General features: G+C 41.0%; 1 protein-coding gene across 3 annotated transcripts in view; it reads right to left on the bottom strand.

The window, feature by feature from the left end:
• Positions 1–16237, bottom strand: part of LOC141805780 (retinoic acid receptor gamma-A-like) — a 46385-nt gene that overhangs the window by 9911 nt on the left and 20237 nt on the right. For 2 of the 3 annotated variants that reach the window (XM_074691001.1, XM_074691080.1), the window contains exon 2: positions 14760–15153. In XM_074691001.1, the coding sequence (XP_074547102.1) occupies positions 14760–15153 (394 nt within the window). Of the gene's footprint in view, positions 1–6463; positions 6923–14759; positions 15154–16237 lie in introns of those variants that run through there. The other variant, XM_074691163.1, reaches the window with a different exon arrangement.

Raw genomic sequence — 16237 nt, forward strand, 5'->3', positions numbered from 1 at the left:
GGGTTAGGTGGTGCATTTTCTGGTGATGAGCCTCGATTCTGGTGCTTTTTCAGATTGTTCTTTTCGGAGAGAATAATGGATGAAAAATGATTTCTGGTGATCTTTCTTAATTTTTAACAAAACTGTATGAATAAACAACAAGATGTGTGTCACACAACAGGTATTAGTGAAGAGCAGGTGAGTGAAAGGTGCTGTAACCTAATCACTGTTTTCTGTTTATATGGTAACACTGACAATGTAAAAGAGGAAAGATATCTCCCAGTGAAACAGAGACACTGCATCTGGCGCCAGCACACAGGTAGTGACTGACACCGTCTGAAGGTGCTGAGAGCGGATGAGAAGGGAACATGACGGAGAGAGACAGGGTGAGAGACACCGGGCTGAACACAGTGTGAGACAAGGGGGAGGAGGGGGCTTTACCTGGCGTGGGGAAAGAAGTAGAGGAGCCAAAAACTGTCAGCGGCTGTCATCACCCTGAACTGAGCTCAGCCTCAGAGACTCAGCTCGAACAAAAGAAAAAGCTCTCTCTGTTTTAACCCACCAGTCACCCCCTCAGTGTGTCACAACATCAGTAAGCACACATACGAGACGGCTTTGGTGGATCAGTTCCAACAGATATCTGGAAGCTTCACCTTCAGCTTCCACCCCTGAGCTATGAAAACAAACTGTCTCTACAGGAGGATTAAGAAGAGTTTTTAGAACACAACATTTCTACCAGTCTCGCTTCTATCCCCATTTCCCAACACAATAGTATCCCTAAATGTTACTTTACTTCTGTTTCCATTTTACTTTTTGTTGCCACCTTCCTCCTCTCCTTTTCACTCAGTGTATGTTGTCAGATCAACACATCTCTGTTTAGACAACAGAAGCTCCTCTGAAAGCAGACACCTCCTTAACAGCTCTGAAGCCTGAGAGACCTCCAGCTCAGGGGCCCCCACTTCAGACCTGAGTGGCACCGTATTTTAAAGTATGCAAACATGTTTTTTTTAATTTCAATAAGGAGACAAAACCTAAATAGAGTTTGAAATATTTGAAGTTTCATACATCCCTTTTGAAATTTGACAAAAAGACCCCCCGAGTTTTTCTTTTGATTTCTGGCTGATTTTGTAATTTATTTATCCAAGAGTTAGTTTTGTTTTTTGATATTCAGTTTATTTTAGAGAAGCTCCTCTTTTTTTCTCTGTGCACTGCACAGTGGGAGAATAGTGACTTAATCAAGCATCAAGGCTTCAAGGCACAAGCATTATTTTATAATTTTGTTTTATCTCTGTTGTAAGGATATGCTTTTCTTTGAATGCATATGTATTATATTGCTCACACAGCTTAAACTGTATATAATATGAAGTCTAGTCTAAATTCAAGGCTTAACTCAAGCTTTACCAATCCATAATTTATTATCAATTTTTCTATTTCTCAAAAGAAGCATAAAAATTTATTAACGCATCACAATGAACCTGTTTCCACCTTTTAAAGTCAGATTAACTCAGACTACCTCACATCTATCGAGGACAATCTACTTTAAAAAATATCAAAATATAAGTAAAAAACACTTTTTTTAATCCTGACATTGAACTTTATTTTCTTCTCCTCTCAGGGTGGCTTTATGTTGAACACAGAGACATGTGGCTTAAAAACCCTGAAGCACAGCTACACTGCCAACATCACACATCTCACTGAGGGTCAACCTGAAGATTCAAGTATCTACAAAAAGTTTAATTATAATACATTTAATTCTTAGAAATGCTTCATTTAAACCCTTCTTTCACTTTCAGACTTGTACTGATAAATCTTATTTCTCATATCTCCTGCATTGCCCTCACTTTTATTCCTCAGAAGATGGAGCAGGAGTGTTAACTCAGTTTTTACAAATTCTCTCATTTTGTAAAGTTCATTAACTCACTGAGGACTGTGTGCAAATATGGGGATGTGTGTGTTTGTGTGTGGGCTCCAGGTCAGCTACACTGTGTGTGAGGGACTTAAGTGCAACACCATTCACATAAACAGTGAAATAAATATCAGTCATTACGAAACGGTTTTGACACACATGCCTGGGTCAAGCTTATTTTAAATAGCAAACTCAATGGGACTTGTAAATGAAATTCTTATGAGATGCTCTTTTTTTATCTAGATTCAAATGAAGGTCACTGTATTGTAATGTAGCAAATTGTAATTCATGAGCAGATAAACAGTAGGGGTGGGGGTGGGGGGGCTACAGGCTCAAATATGCTGAGTGAGTAATTACCACAACAGCAGGGAGGAGATGAGGGAGATCTGACTCACAATCCCTTTCATCAGCTGTCCTAAGTTCAATACCAGCAGCCTCCTGCCCCCCACCCCAGCTCAGCCCTCACTAATAACCCTCTTCCCCCCTTCGTCCTCTCCTGCCTTCCTCACGAGGAGGAGTCCTTCCTGTCATTGGCAGCGCCTTGTAAAGGAAAGGCTGTGAAAACCAGGCTACTGTCCAGGAGATGGCTCAATAAAAACAGTGGCAAACACTTAAAATGGAGCCATACACACAGGGACAAACAACAGTGCACAAAGGGGTGAACACACATTTGGAGCAGCAAATAAAAATCCTGGACAGGACAGGCAAACTTTAACACAGCTGGAAAAATAGGCAAAAAATAAATACGAAGGAAGTTGCGGATTAAGCTCTGTTTAGTTAAAGTGGGTTCAATCTGTGATTGTCTAAATGCAAAACCAAGGTGAAGTTTAAGTCAGAAGTTTAAGGACTTTGTTTTTATTTTCTAAGGTCACATCCTAAATACTTGTTTTTAAGTGGTGCATTTAGATTAGTTTGCCTTTTCCTGCCAGATTTATATTAACCCAGTGACCAGTTTTATTTTCAGTTTGAACTTTTTTAAGGCAACACACTTTTAAAAATAGTATAAACTTTCTGCCAGCTTTATCTGACAGATATTTTAGTAGACTTATAAAACTCACTTTTAGTTCAGATTAATCAATAATTTAAAAGAAAGAAAGAAAGAAAGAAAGAAAGAAAGAAAGAAAGAAAGAAAGAAAGAAAGAAAGAAAGAAAGAAAGAAAGAAAGAAAGAAAAATAAAGAAAGCAAGAAAGAAGGAAAAAAGTTGGACCTGATCCACTTCACTGTTTGCTTTTTCTGTGAATCTGCATTGCTTTGTTTGTTTCACTAAATGACTTCTCTCAGAACAACACCATCATGCCTATCAGTAATCGAACCTTTTTTACTTTAATTTTCTTTAATTGAGCAGATGTGTTTACTTCTTATCTTAAGATAAAGTGAGATAAAAAAAAGACCATGTTATCAGGATAGAGGAAAGCTTTGTCTTTGTTACATCCGTTTTAACTTTGCTTTCTTTGTGCACACATTGACTGAACTTAAATCTAAAGGCTGTCAGACCTGCTGCGCTAATAAAACTTTATTTTCCCTTTCTGCAGTTAGAATATCAATAGTGATAAGGAAAGACAGCCCACAGCCATCAAGACAGAGTTTGGGCCAAGATTTCATGACCCACTGACACACATTCCCAAATTCTATGAATTCACTTAGAAACTTGGGTCAGTGGTGCAGGAGCTGCCAAAATAGTGATCTAAACCTCATCCAGTCCAAGAATTGAAAAACAAACAGTCAAACCCTTGTTTGAATCAGTAACTCATCCTCTCTTTACTTTGGAGTAACAGAATCTTGATTGTATCCCTATGTAGCTGCTCTCTCCTGTGTGTGACATGGTGGTGAAGGAGTATTGTCAAAGTAGCAATGAAGAGTCTTATAAGGAGGAAATGGTGTCAGAGTAAATGGAGATTATCGCTGAATAAAGATGAGAGCATTCCCCCTGCAGGCCTGAAACACCAGCATACAAAAAGTTAAAAGGAGGGTTTAATCTCAAATCCAATTTCACCCCTCCACTCCTCTTTCAGCTGTCTCTCTTTTAACTGCCTCAGCCCCTGTGCAGCACCTAATCTCTTAATTGAGCTTTTGTAATTGTAATTGAATCATTAAAAGCTCTCAGTTAGCCAACACGGGGCATGTAAGTGAGCCATGTGTGAGAAGAGTGCACACACCACACACACACACACACACACACAGACAGACTGTAAGAGGAGAAATCAAGTGTAAGGTCTTGGAAAGAAGAGAAAAACAAATGTCACAAAGAGGACCGACACGAGCGCTGCACGAGGAGCAGTGACAGAGCGAGTGGACAGACTTTGGCACGTCCCCCTCCTCGCTCCCTTTAATGCCTCCTGACGTTGAAACAAAGGAAGGCAGAGAGGTGCTGGACTGCCTCACATAAAAAAATGACCACTGGATAACATGATAGGGTGCATTCTCCCTCCTTCTTCGTCTTAAAACAGGGGCCAAAATACATCATGCTCTCAGATAGCTACACTGGAAAAGGTAAACTTGAACTGACTTTCTACCATTTGTGCAGTGATGTGTTGGATTACTGTCAAAGTAGTTTTTATTTGTTATTGGAAAAGTGTAAAAGGTTAGACCATCATCAACGTCAAAGGGCTGAGGAGGGAGGAGAGCAGGTTTTATTTGTGCAAATAGTTCAAATTGCCTTGAAGAGATCACAAACAGATGAATAATGAATGAAACATGATGATGTACGAGGTTTGATCACTTATAAGAACTCCTGATCTATTAAAATGCCACTACCAGATTGAGTTTTCTCAAGACAAACACCAACTAAAGCAAAGAAATAATTTACTTTCACTTCTATTGCTCACAAAAAAGGGAAATCATCTAATTCAAAAAGCTGCGGTAAGGCCATTGTTTTGACTTAAAACTGATTCAAACTTCTGATTTATCATCAAAAAGTTCCTGTGATTGATAATCAGCCTTTGAATGAATTGAACACGTTCTCTAGTTGAGTCTACAGATTGATCCAGTGGGAGATGTTACTTAAAGGGGCAAATGTGGGTTAAAAAAGTGAAGTAAATTTTGGAGTATCAGAGCTAAATGGGACGTTCTTATGCCACACTGTACCAATAACCTTGCCAGCTAAAAACATGGTTGAATCCCTAAAATTTCCAGAAGCAACTTCCTTCCATCTGAGCAGAAAACACATTTATAAAGACTTTCTTTGCTTATTCTGGACCTTCTGAGCTAAAAATAGCAAGTGCAGCTAAGTTTAATCCAAATAAGAAATGATAAATGAACCTTTGTAGACATATGTCTGTCAGGCTGGCATCTGGCGTGGCTCTTCAGCGAGTTGGAACAGGCCCTGCTGTGGTGTTTGTCATCCTGACTGCTCATCCATCATCATTAGCAGCACTGAGGGGCTGACAGCGCCTGATGCCCTGGTATCTAAATAATGACTGAAGATGAATAGACCTGAAGGTGCTCAGAGGGGGCATCCCATACACTGGGAATATGTTTTTAAATAAGGAAAGCTGTGTTCTCAGCTAGGTGACATGTATAAATAGACCTCAGCCAGTCAGTTTCCAAAGAAAGATCGAGTCAATGTTTGTTTTCTGAGCCACAAAGTCAAGTGCAATCACAGTGTGAAAGTAGTCTCCATGAGAGTAACAAAAGGTGAGCGTATTATATCATCAGGTGGAATGGAAGCCTTTTACACTTTTATCGTCTTAGTGTTTGTCCCTGTGACTGTTTCTGTGTGGCAGCTACTTTTATTGAACACTGTATCTGAATATCTGATGCAATCCTCACCTTGTCTATGCTTTTTTTGTCACTTCTCCACAGACTGCATGGCCCGTGGTGTTTCGAAACAGCGAGTGATTCATGCATTATCTTGCAGTCATCTGTTCTGCTGAGGAGTATTACTTCAAAAGATTGGAGTTTGCATAACTGCAAACAAAGCGCACAGCAACATGATTCAAACTCTGAAAAGTAAAAGATGACTCACATTTTGATACAATAATGAGTCTGTTTATAGCATCATTTGTGTCTTTAACTAACCGTGTTTCTGTGAGTACATTAGCCAAATTACAACCATGTGATTTCGAGGCCCATTTGCCTCCAATCTGTCAGAGCTGTTTCTGTTTGGACGTTTGCTGATGTTGTTTTCTGGACACATCACCAGGGTCAGGTCCCCGGGATTGTTTAACAGAGCTGTCAGTCAGGTGAAGTCATTCATAAAGAAAACAAACATGATGATGTATAAATATGCACTCCCCCACCTCACTCTCACAAAGCATGCCGAGTGCATAAACAAACACAAAGCCGGGTGAGAATGGGTACAGAGAATCGAAAGGAATCTGACTCTTCCTGTGGAGAGAGCTCTATGATAACAAAACCAGGACTCTGATAAGCACACACACATTCACACTCTGACACACACACACACACACACACACACACACACACACACACACACACACACACACTCTGACACACACACACACTCTGACACACACACACACACACACACACACACACACACACACACACACACACACACACACACACACACACAGAGTTGCTCTTTTCCAGTCTGATGGACAGGATGGAGTACTCACACTGAATGCTGCCTGTCCCTGTCCAGGCGAATGGGTCCAGGCCGGAGAAGTAAGGCGCTGCCTTGCTGAGCATGCAGGAGCCTTGAGACACATCAAAGAGAGGCCGCGGGGCCAGACCCAGGGCCTCCATGCAGTCAAACATACTCTTCTAAAAAATCACAGCCTGCACTCCTTTTGTCCTGTGACTGCTCTAAGAGAGCTGAGTGTCCTGTTACTGAAGGTAACTTAATGCTCTGCTAGATCCAGGTGTTCCTTGTCTGTCTGTCTGTCTGCCTGCCTCTTGCTGCCCTGTCCCTGCTCCCTGACTGCCTCTCTTCCCTCCACTGAATGGACCAAATCCCTGCTCTGTCCTGCCTTGCTGTAACTGATCTAAGCTCCCCTCTCAGCAGCTCTCTGGGCCTCTCACACTCTCCAACTATCTGCATGCTCTCCAGGCACAGAGAAGAGGAGGCGGGGTCCAGGAAGAAGACACAGGAGGGGCTTAGTTGCCTGAAGGGGAGTGTACCTGCTTTCTGATTTGTCATCTAACCCCCCCCCCTTTCTACATCAAGTTTCCAGCTTGCCTGTTCATAACATGATCTGAAAATGAAAACAAACACTGCTTGTATCAACTTTCCCCCTCCTTTATTTGATTTCCCTTTTGCAACTGAAAAATTTAAGCTTTATTTCTCTTTTTGTCTCACTAAATTTGAAAAAACAAACAAAAAGAAGACTCCAAAACTCTGCCACCTTCAGAAATCCAGCCTCAGAGCAACAACTCAAGCTTATTTCTATAGTCATTTCAGCTTTCATCATGGACTGAAGCTGGCTCATGGTCGGGGAAAAGAAATTAATTGCTCTGCTTGATTAAGGTATAAATCCAGCTCCCGCCATACCCTCCATAACAAAAGCCTTTGATTAGAGAATAGTGTTTTGCTCTTACTTTGATTTATGTTTTATGCTGTTTTTCAGGTGAAAGAATTCAACAATAAGCAACTAGATCTGTGCAGAAGTAAACAGAAACCAAGAATATTTAACTTCTGTCGACAATTTCAAAATAAACCGCAAGAAACTGATTAAGGCCCTGTTTACACAACAACTTTTCATCTGTAAACACTAAAACGCGGTGAAAACGCAGTGAAAAAAAATCTGTATTTACACCGAAACGCTGATGGACTGAAAACGCTGTAGTAAGCATGCCACGCCTGTAGATGGTGCTATAACTGTCTTGTCCAGAAGCCGCTTTTGGGAGATCTCCACTGAAGTAGAGTTGAGCTGGCAACAAAACTTTTGCGTTTCACCCTAAAACCGTTGTCGTGTAAACGGCCCCTAAATAAGGCACTTTTAAATCTAAGGGGCCGTTAACACGACAACGGTTTTAGGGTGAAATGCAAATGTTTTGTTGCGTTTCAGCCTCGGGTTTACACGGAAACGGCGTTTCAGCCGACCTAAAACGCAAACCTTTCAAAATGGCCTCCTCTTTTTCTGAAACGCTGCCGACACCGTTGCCGTGTAAACAGTGAGCCGGCGTTTTCAGTGGAAACGCTGACGTCACACTCCGCCTTGCGCACATAAAACGGGACAACACTACCGTTGTTACAATGGTCGCAAACTACCATGTTGTGCTTGTGCTGCTCAATCTGCTGACTGTCTTTCAACAAAATGTGCATCTGTTGCTCCAGTTTTTAACTTGGTATTCCCCAAAACACCAGATGACCGACTCAACTCTACTTCGGTGGAGATCTCCCAAAAGCGGCTTCTGGACAAGACAGTTATAGTACCACCTACAGGCATCGTATGCTTACTACAGGGTTTTCAGTCCATCAGCGTTTCCATGTAGACGCAGATTTTTTTTTTCCACTGCGTTTTAACGACGTTTTAGCATTTTCAGATGAAATGTTGTCGTGTAAACGGGGCCTCAGACATCCTCTCCAGATATCTGTGTTTGAACTAGTACTCTTATCCAAACCTTTTCAGCAGCCTTTTATATGTCATACTTGAAGTACACTTTGCAGGACTGAATATTTAGCCTACATGTAGACAAGTTTATATATTCAGCCTGTGTTTTTGCACCTGGATGGAACTTAATAGTTACAGAGAATGAGTGGTGTCTGTCTGTGTGGGGTACACAAAAACAAAATAATTTGGAAAAAAATCATCTTGAAAGTTTAAATTTATATCAGATTTTTAGGTGTTAACCCCTGGTATTTCACTAGTTTGGTCAGCTCTGATGAAGTATTTCAGTTCAATGAGTCTGAAAATCTGATCTGTAAAACTTTAAACAAATCTTTTTTCTCCTCTAAATGCTTACTCCTGTTCATGGCTCTCCATTTGAAGTAGTTTGTGTCTCAGTTTCTCCATTTGTTCATGACGTTTGCCCAAACCTAATTTGATCCCTTCAGTTCAGTTCAAGTGGATTCAGTTATGTTCCCTCCTGCAGCTTATTGGTTACTTCAGTCACAGTGAAGTGTGACTCCGCTGCAGGCCAACCACACTGGCCCTGAGTCTGGATAGTTTGTATACGAGACAGCCTCCCCCTCCTCCCTTTCCTTCCCTCGTTCAAGAGGGATGAACTCTGGAAGAAACCCCCACTGGGGCTCTAACACTCCCCTTCACACACACACACACACACACACACACACACACACACACACACACACACACACACACACACACACACACACACACACACACACACACTTCCCAAAAAGTCCTGCCTGTGGCTTTTTGTTTTTCATTCTGCTCTTGCAAGTAAAAATTATTTTTTTTTGTCTTTGTTTGGACTGGAGCCCCTTAATCCCTTTCTCTTTTTGTTTGAAAGAAAATAAGATGCTCACTCTCTGCTAGTTTGTCCCTTAACTTTTATTTTCAATCGTCCTTCAACTAGAATTCCCTGGCTTTCTTGGTCTCAGTAAGAGAAATTTTCTACCTATTTTTCTCCCATCACAGCCAAGAGCCACACACAAACACACCCTCACAAATCACAATGACGCACTGTAGGGAGTAGAGTTGCACACTATCAGCCTGCTGAGCTCTCCACACCTTGAGACTCCCCCCCGCTTTCTGCCACCCTGCCCCCTGTTGAGGAAAGACACACACAAATGCATGGCCATTGTAAAGGGAAAAAAGAATAAAGGGCTGTTTTATTCTCCTGACTTTCAACCAACTCAAACTTTCTACCTACATGAACATTTTCAGCTCTTACATTTCACACATACATTTTTAAAGAGAGACAGAGTGAAATACAAGAATTCACAATCAGGTTCTTCATGTCTCACACACACACGCTCCCGACACACACACACACACACACACACACACACACACACACACAGAACAATGGGCTCTCTCTGTCTGACTGTTTCAGCTCCTCCAGCTTGGCCACAGATATTTTCACAAAGTCTCTCTGCGGTCATCAGTGTGCGCACAAATATAGTCACAAATGTGAAGCAAAGGAGTGTGAGACTGCTGGTTTGAGATATTCATGGTTGTTGGAATGTGCAGCCTACAGAGTGGCAGTGGAAACATGTGTGTGTGTGTGTGTGTGTGTGTGTGTGTGTTTAGATGCTTGGACAATTATGTGTGTAAGTGTGTGAGCACTAAACTGATGAAAGACACAAAGAACAACACACAAGAAGTGCTCTGTGCCTTTAGGTTCGAGTTACTGACTACACACACACACACACACACACACACACACACACACACACACACACACACACACACACACACACACACACACACACACACACACACACACACTCAAAACATTACAAAGAACAAGATGTGACTAGCACAGAAAATTACGAAAGGACACTGTGTTCATTGTGGAAAAATACACTTCTTTTCCTCGCAATCACTCAAATCAGATTTATTTCCTTTCACGGCTAAATAATGACTCACATGATCCACAATTTTGATCCTCATCGGACAGAAAAAGACAAATTGCATCATTCCAAAACAGTCAGAGAGAAATATTTACTTAATCCTGAGAAAATCCAGAGATGGTATCATGTATTTCCACTGATTCCAAGAAGCACTGGGCAGGAAAGAGACTGAAACCAAAAGGAGTTTCTTGTGTGTTCTTGCTGTATAATCTCCAGCTCCCCGGTGCTTTGAGAACAAGCATTTAACTTACTGTATGACTGAACCCTCAGCTGGGAGCTTTGATGTGGATATTCTCTGATTTTTATGACCAGAGACATTTTAAGTTCAGCCCATTAGAGAACAGAGTCCAGTCTTTTCTTTGCTCTGATAAGGTCCTGGCTTGACTTCATTTGCAAATCCCACTTAAGCTTCTACTGTAATTTAGGAACCTTTTATTCACTGCTCCAATCAAAATTAAGCTTTTTTTTTATTCCAGGGCTCCTCTCTTTGCTGGGGAAAGGACTCATTATTTGCACAGTTAGAGGTCTCCGTTTGGAAATAATCAGAAGAGAAAACTCTTATTGGCTGACTGCCACAACAAACTATCACTTTACAGAATGTTAAGAGTTTTTAAGACAACTACAGTAACTGCTTCTATGCTGCTACCATATGATATTAATAATCAAATAAATAAAGAAAATAATAATAAAAATAAGAATAAATTTTATTATATCTTGCTTTTTGTTTTGAGAAATCTCAAAGTGCTACAGGCACACAATAAAAAGGAACCATATACATAGGAAATCTAGAAAGAGTACTTCAAGTTATTTAAAAGCCTCTTTAAAGAGGACTGTCTTTAGGTGTTTTTTGAAAGCACCCACGGTCTGTGGGGTCCTGAGATGGCTGGGCAGGGAGTTCCACATACGTGGTGCAGCAGCGCAGAAGGCCTGATCTCCCGTGGTCTAGAGCTTGGTTCTGGGTGGGTGGAGGAGGGTTTAATGTGCAGAGCATGTATTCTAGGTCAGGGTTGTTGGGTGAGGAGTTTTTTAAGGTATGGTGGGGCGTCTTTTCATAAACATACTGATGGGTGATGAGGGCGACTTCATTTTTTATTCTTGCAGTAATGGGAACTCCATGAAGTGTGGCGTGATATGTTTGTGTTTTTTTTACTCTCAATAGGACCTTGGCTGGTGTTCTAGCTGAAGCTTGTGAGTTTTTTTTGGTTGTCCTAGTGAGGAGGGCATTGAAGTAGTCTTGTCTGGAGGAGATGGAGGCACGAACAAGCTTCTTGGCATCAGCCAGGTGAGGAAGAGGATTCAGAGCAGTTGAGTCAACGATAGTTTTGACTCATCCACACCTCTGTCTTCTACAGGCAGGTGGTGAGTTGACAGTTCTAGGCAGCTGAGTGAGACTCCATACTGACATGACCAAAGGGGAGCATGGATATAGTGAAAGGTAAAGGACCAAGTACAGTCCCTTGAGGGACACCACAGTTGAGAGGAAGAGTTGTAGACCCTGCAGGTTCCATGCCAGCACAGTGGGTCCTCCTTAAGAGGTAGGATGCAAACCGGTCCAGGGCAGAGTTAAGCTTGGTTTATGCCTGATGCGTCAGCTGCTTTGTACAGACAAATGAAGTCATTTTTGAAGCCTTGCTCTCTCGTGTGGTCCTTTTCAAACGGATATAACCACATTGCACACCTCCAAAAATTTCTAAAGTTCTAACAGAGATGTGCTGATAAACCCCAAGCTCCAACTGCCCAAAGTATAAAAAATACTGGCATTTATAGGATTCATCCCATGGAGATCACAGAAATAATTGTGTGATGAACAATTCCTCGGGTGAACTTGCATCCACTTTAAATGTGTCAAACTGAACTAAATGGAAAACTCAGTGGCCGCTCATCCAGCTAGTCATGTTTCATTTTATCCTTGACAATAACTTGTACTGAAATCTATTTCACGATGAAATCCAAAAAGCAGATATAATACGCTTAGGGATGGTTACCTTTACAATTGAAACAATACAGTACCAATGCTTGGTACATGGAAATGGGTACCAATACTCAATGGTACCAGTTCTTGGGACTTTTGTGCGTGTCTAAGTGGTAAGAAATATTAATTTGTTTAATAATAAAATCTCAGAGTTTTTCAGTGTAACATATTTTTTCTCAATACATAAACTTGCAGTGCTGTGTTCATGTCCAGCATGGAAAATCTTCTACTCTTCCACTCCCTCACAGTCACGAAGATGTGTTTAGGGACTGAAACATGGTACCGTTTGATTACACATGAATCTGAACCACAGACTTAACTCTGTCAGTGGCCATAAAAGTACCTTATTGGTACCCATCCCTAAACACACTGATCGGTTGTAACATTTCTGGGGATCATGGATATACACACTGCAGTTATTAATCTCACTACCTTGAAGAGCTGTTTATGTGTCAAAAAGTTCTGGTAATCCAGTATACAAGACTACAAAACTTAGATGTTTCACCTTTCAACTGCACTGACACTAAAATGTCAGTGGTTGTTTTGAACATGCAGATTCATTCTACCAAGTTAATCTTACACACATTTTTTTCATGAAACTGTGATCCTTCGAATTGCATACTGTCTACTGTGAAATCAAGCAGAAATGTCAGAGATAAATGTGACTGGTTTAGACGCTCTGGAAGTACCTGACAGGTGTCTCTGATTTCTGTTTTGTCACATGTCTGTCCTGACTGACACACAGCAGCCTCTCTTATCTCTCCATCTCTGTCTGTACGAGTTTAAAAGCCCAACAGGGAACACGTCAGAGATGTAATGGCATACTGAGCGCTACTTGACTGGATCAGGGACCTGAGTCTCCATAAGGCGAGGTAAGCAGAGATTGTGGAGATAAATGGATAACTGCTGTTCACTGAACACATCACTGTGTGTGCACACAATGACACACACTGTGACTGACAGGAGTGTTCAGCAGGTATTTCTACACTATGAGTTAGACTTTTGACAGATACTGATCAGGCATGTTTCTGTGTTGAAAAGGCACAAAGCACTTGTATGATACAAGGATTTCTTTGAATAAAAACTCATTTAATCAGGGACTTAGAGAAAATGTGCAGAAGTGAAAAACAGAAATGTGATTGACCTGCGTCAAATTTGATTTATGGTTACTGACAAATGGAGCTGTACGCTTTTTATCTGCTTTTTAATCTACTTTTGTGTTCACTGTTTTTGCACCAGGATTAATTTGTTGACTTTTAAGATAAAAATTGACTCTGAAATAAACTTAACCTAGATCTGCATGCATTTGTTCTGTAACGGAAAATATCAAAGGTATGATAACAGAAGTGTCTGCTGTTATACTGAGGGTGGAATCTGAAGGCAAGAACATAAAGAACTCTTACACAGATAATTTATGTTTCAGTTGTATTTTAGAGTAGAAGTTAGGAAAGCCAAAAACTATTACTCACACATTATTTCCATTTTCATCCCTTGGATTACTATGAGTGACATTTTACACTCCCTCTGTTCACTCACTCAGTCGATTTCAGTCAGTCACTCTCATTCAAAGAACAATGAGCTTACAACTCGGCTTAAAACTGTGAGGATTAAAATTTCTGACAGGGGTTAAAGTTATTTAGTCATTATTGAACACAAAGAAGAGAGGTGAATGAAGGGAAATAGAAATCAAGTGTAGACTCTGTGTTTCAACTACTGCAGCATCTCTTTGTCTCACCTTCACTGTTACTATGAAGTGCAATACAACAGCGCCCCCTGTGGTTTAAAACAGTTTCTGTACAATACAGTTCATTTTAAAAGCTCTTTTATCTTCCTCAAATGCCATCTTTTTCTGGGACCATCTTTTTTTTAGAAGTTTTAAAGTAAAAAGAAAAGTTTGAATGAGTCATTGTGAAATATAGTGTTTATGATTTATTTCCTGTATGCCATCCGCTTGGTCAACCACATGGAGGAAAAAATACACAAGACTCTTTTTTACTCCTTCCCCTTTTTTCTTCCCTCTTTTCTTGTCTTTCCCACTCAATACATGATTAAGAGCCTGATAGAAATCTAAAATTGGCCCTGGAGGCTTTTCCAAAAATGTGGAGAGTCCCCCCACTGTTTAATACTAAACAGGACATGAAATGTGGATATTTGGCCTGCTGTCTTGTCATGTGAAAGGGTATCCGATTAAGATTTCTTGCCTCCTGATTGAACCTTGGACAAGCTGAAACTCATGATGATATTACATTTCTTGAAATTACTTTTTTAGTAAGTTCCGTCTCTGCCTTTGGTAAGTTTTGGTAAGTTCACCGAAATAAATAACTAAATAAAACAACCCAACCAAATTTATATTTCTTGATACCTTTTACCCCTGTGACACTTGTTGAATGTAAAATGTTTCAAAAATTCAGGAAGGTATTGAGTGACAGTTGTGAACTTTAAGCTGTATGTTACTCACACAATGCAGCCATCTCTTTAGGAAGGTCTGCTCCAAACCGGCTGAAAAGGTGGCTACTGGCCAATAGGTCAAAGGGCGAGTGGCTCCGCATGGAGTTAAAGGTGAATGGATACATGGCACGGGGGAAGCCGGTCATATGACGTACTTGGTGCTCCCTGTTAGTAGCCATCTTGAAAAGTGCTGCTGATTGTTCAGGCGACTGCTCTGAGGGTCTGGTTGTTTCCACTTCCTCCTTTGTCTTCTTCAGGGACCTATCGAGAGTTTGAAATGTCCTGATGCCATCCAGCCTCTCCCAGCTGCTTGGTCCTTCAAAGTCTGTGGCCAAAGGGAGGTGAGATGGTTTGTCAGAAGGGAGGAGAGGAGAAAGGAACAAGACCTGACCAGATTCCAGGCTCTAAAAAAAAGAAAGAGAAGAAAGAGCAGTTATGATCATTTTACCCAGAAATCTAAAAGGCTTTTTCATTAGGTAAAACTAAATGTTAAAGATATGAGAAGACTTAAAAAGCAAGCGAAAAGGAAGAACAAAAGAATTGAAAGAGGACAGCATCGAAAAGCATTTTGCACATGACAGTTTTTGTCCGTCTGTGAAGTAGTGCAGTGATTTCAGGCAGTGCCATATGATTTCAATCAGCAGAACTGTATTATGAAGAGAGCCCTCTGTTCCCTCTGCCAGCCTGCCTGAGAACAGCCAGCCACAACATGGGTACAATTAACCCTTTACAGCTTCACACACTCACTCACACACACACACACACACACAAAACCTACTCATTCTCTCTGTGCCCCCCACTGTACACCAAACATTCCTGTCCATCATGTTTGTGTGAACGCACACCGTGCAGAGCCTCACTTTCCCTGTCTCTGAGGACGGAGTGTAGATCTGTCACAATGTGAATATGGGTCAAACAAGGACAGTCCTTGTTTCTGTAGTTTCTGTATGACCAACTCATCCCCTTCGGTGATTTCATGAGGGGGGCGGGGCTTGACTCAGTGTGGTGGAGCTGTGGTAAATACAGCTCAGCCAAAGAATGTCTTGTTGTTTTGGGCCTGCTTCGACACAGGGATTGAGCACCCAGGGTGGATGAAACAGGCTGAGAGAATTATGGTTTTACAAATACATCAGACTACCAAGATGAATATAACGATACAGCTGGAAACAGAGGAAAAGCTACACAGTCCAACTAAAGCTGGTGTTAGGAAAACTACAGCTATTGTATGTCTGTAAACACAAAGCAAGAAACAGAGAGGCATGTAAATTACAATGCTTCCTCAGAGGTCGCCCCACATGGAGGTAAAAAAAATACGGGCAAGAACAGACACTTTGGAGGGCACAGACACAAAACAAACATGGGTCACATCCATTCAGACTAGTGAAAAAACACTACTTGATTCACACCAGTGGCACTAGTAAAAATATATATACATGTCGTAATAACAATAATCCATAGAAATCAGTATCTCTACTGTTAATATATAAT

The sequence above is a fragment of the Halichoeres trimaculatus genome, unplaced genomic scaffold (genome assembly GCF_033239565.1).
Source record: "Halichoeres trimaculatus isolate MK-OKI-2021-1 unplaced genomic scaffold, fHalTri1.1 fHalTri1_scaffold_1, whole genome shotgun sequence".
NCBI classification, from domain to species: Eukaryota; Metazoa; Chordata; class Actinopteri; order Labriformes; family Labridae; genus Halichoeres; species Halichoeres trimaculatus.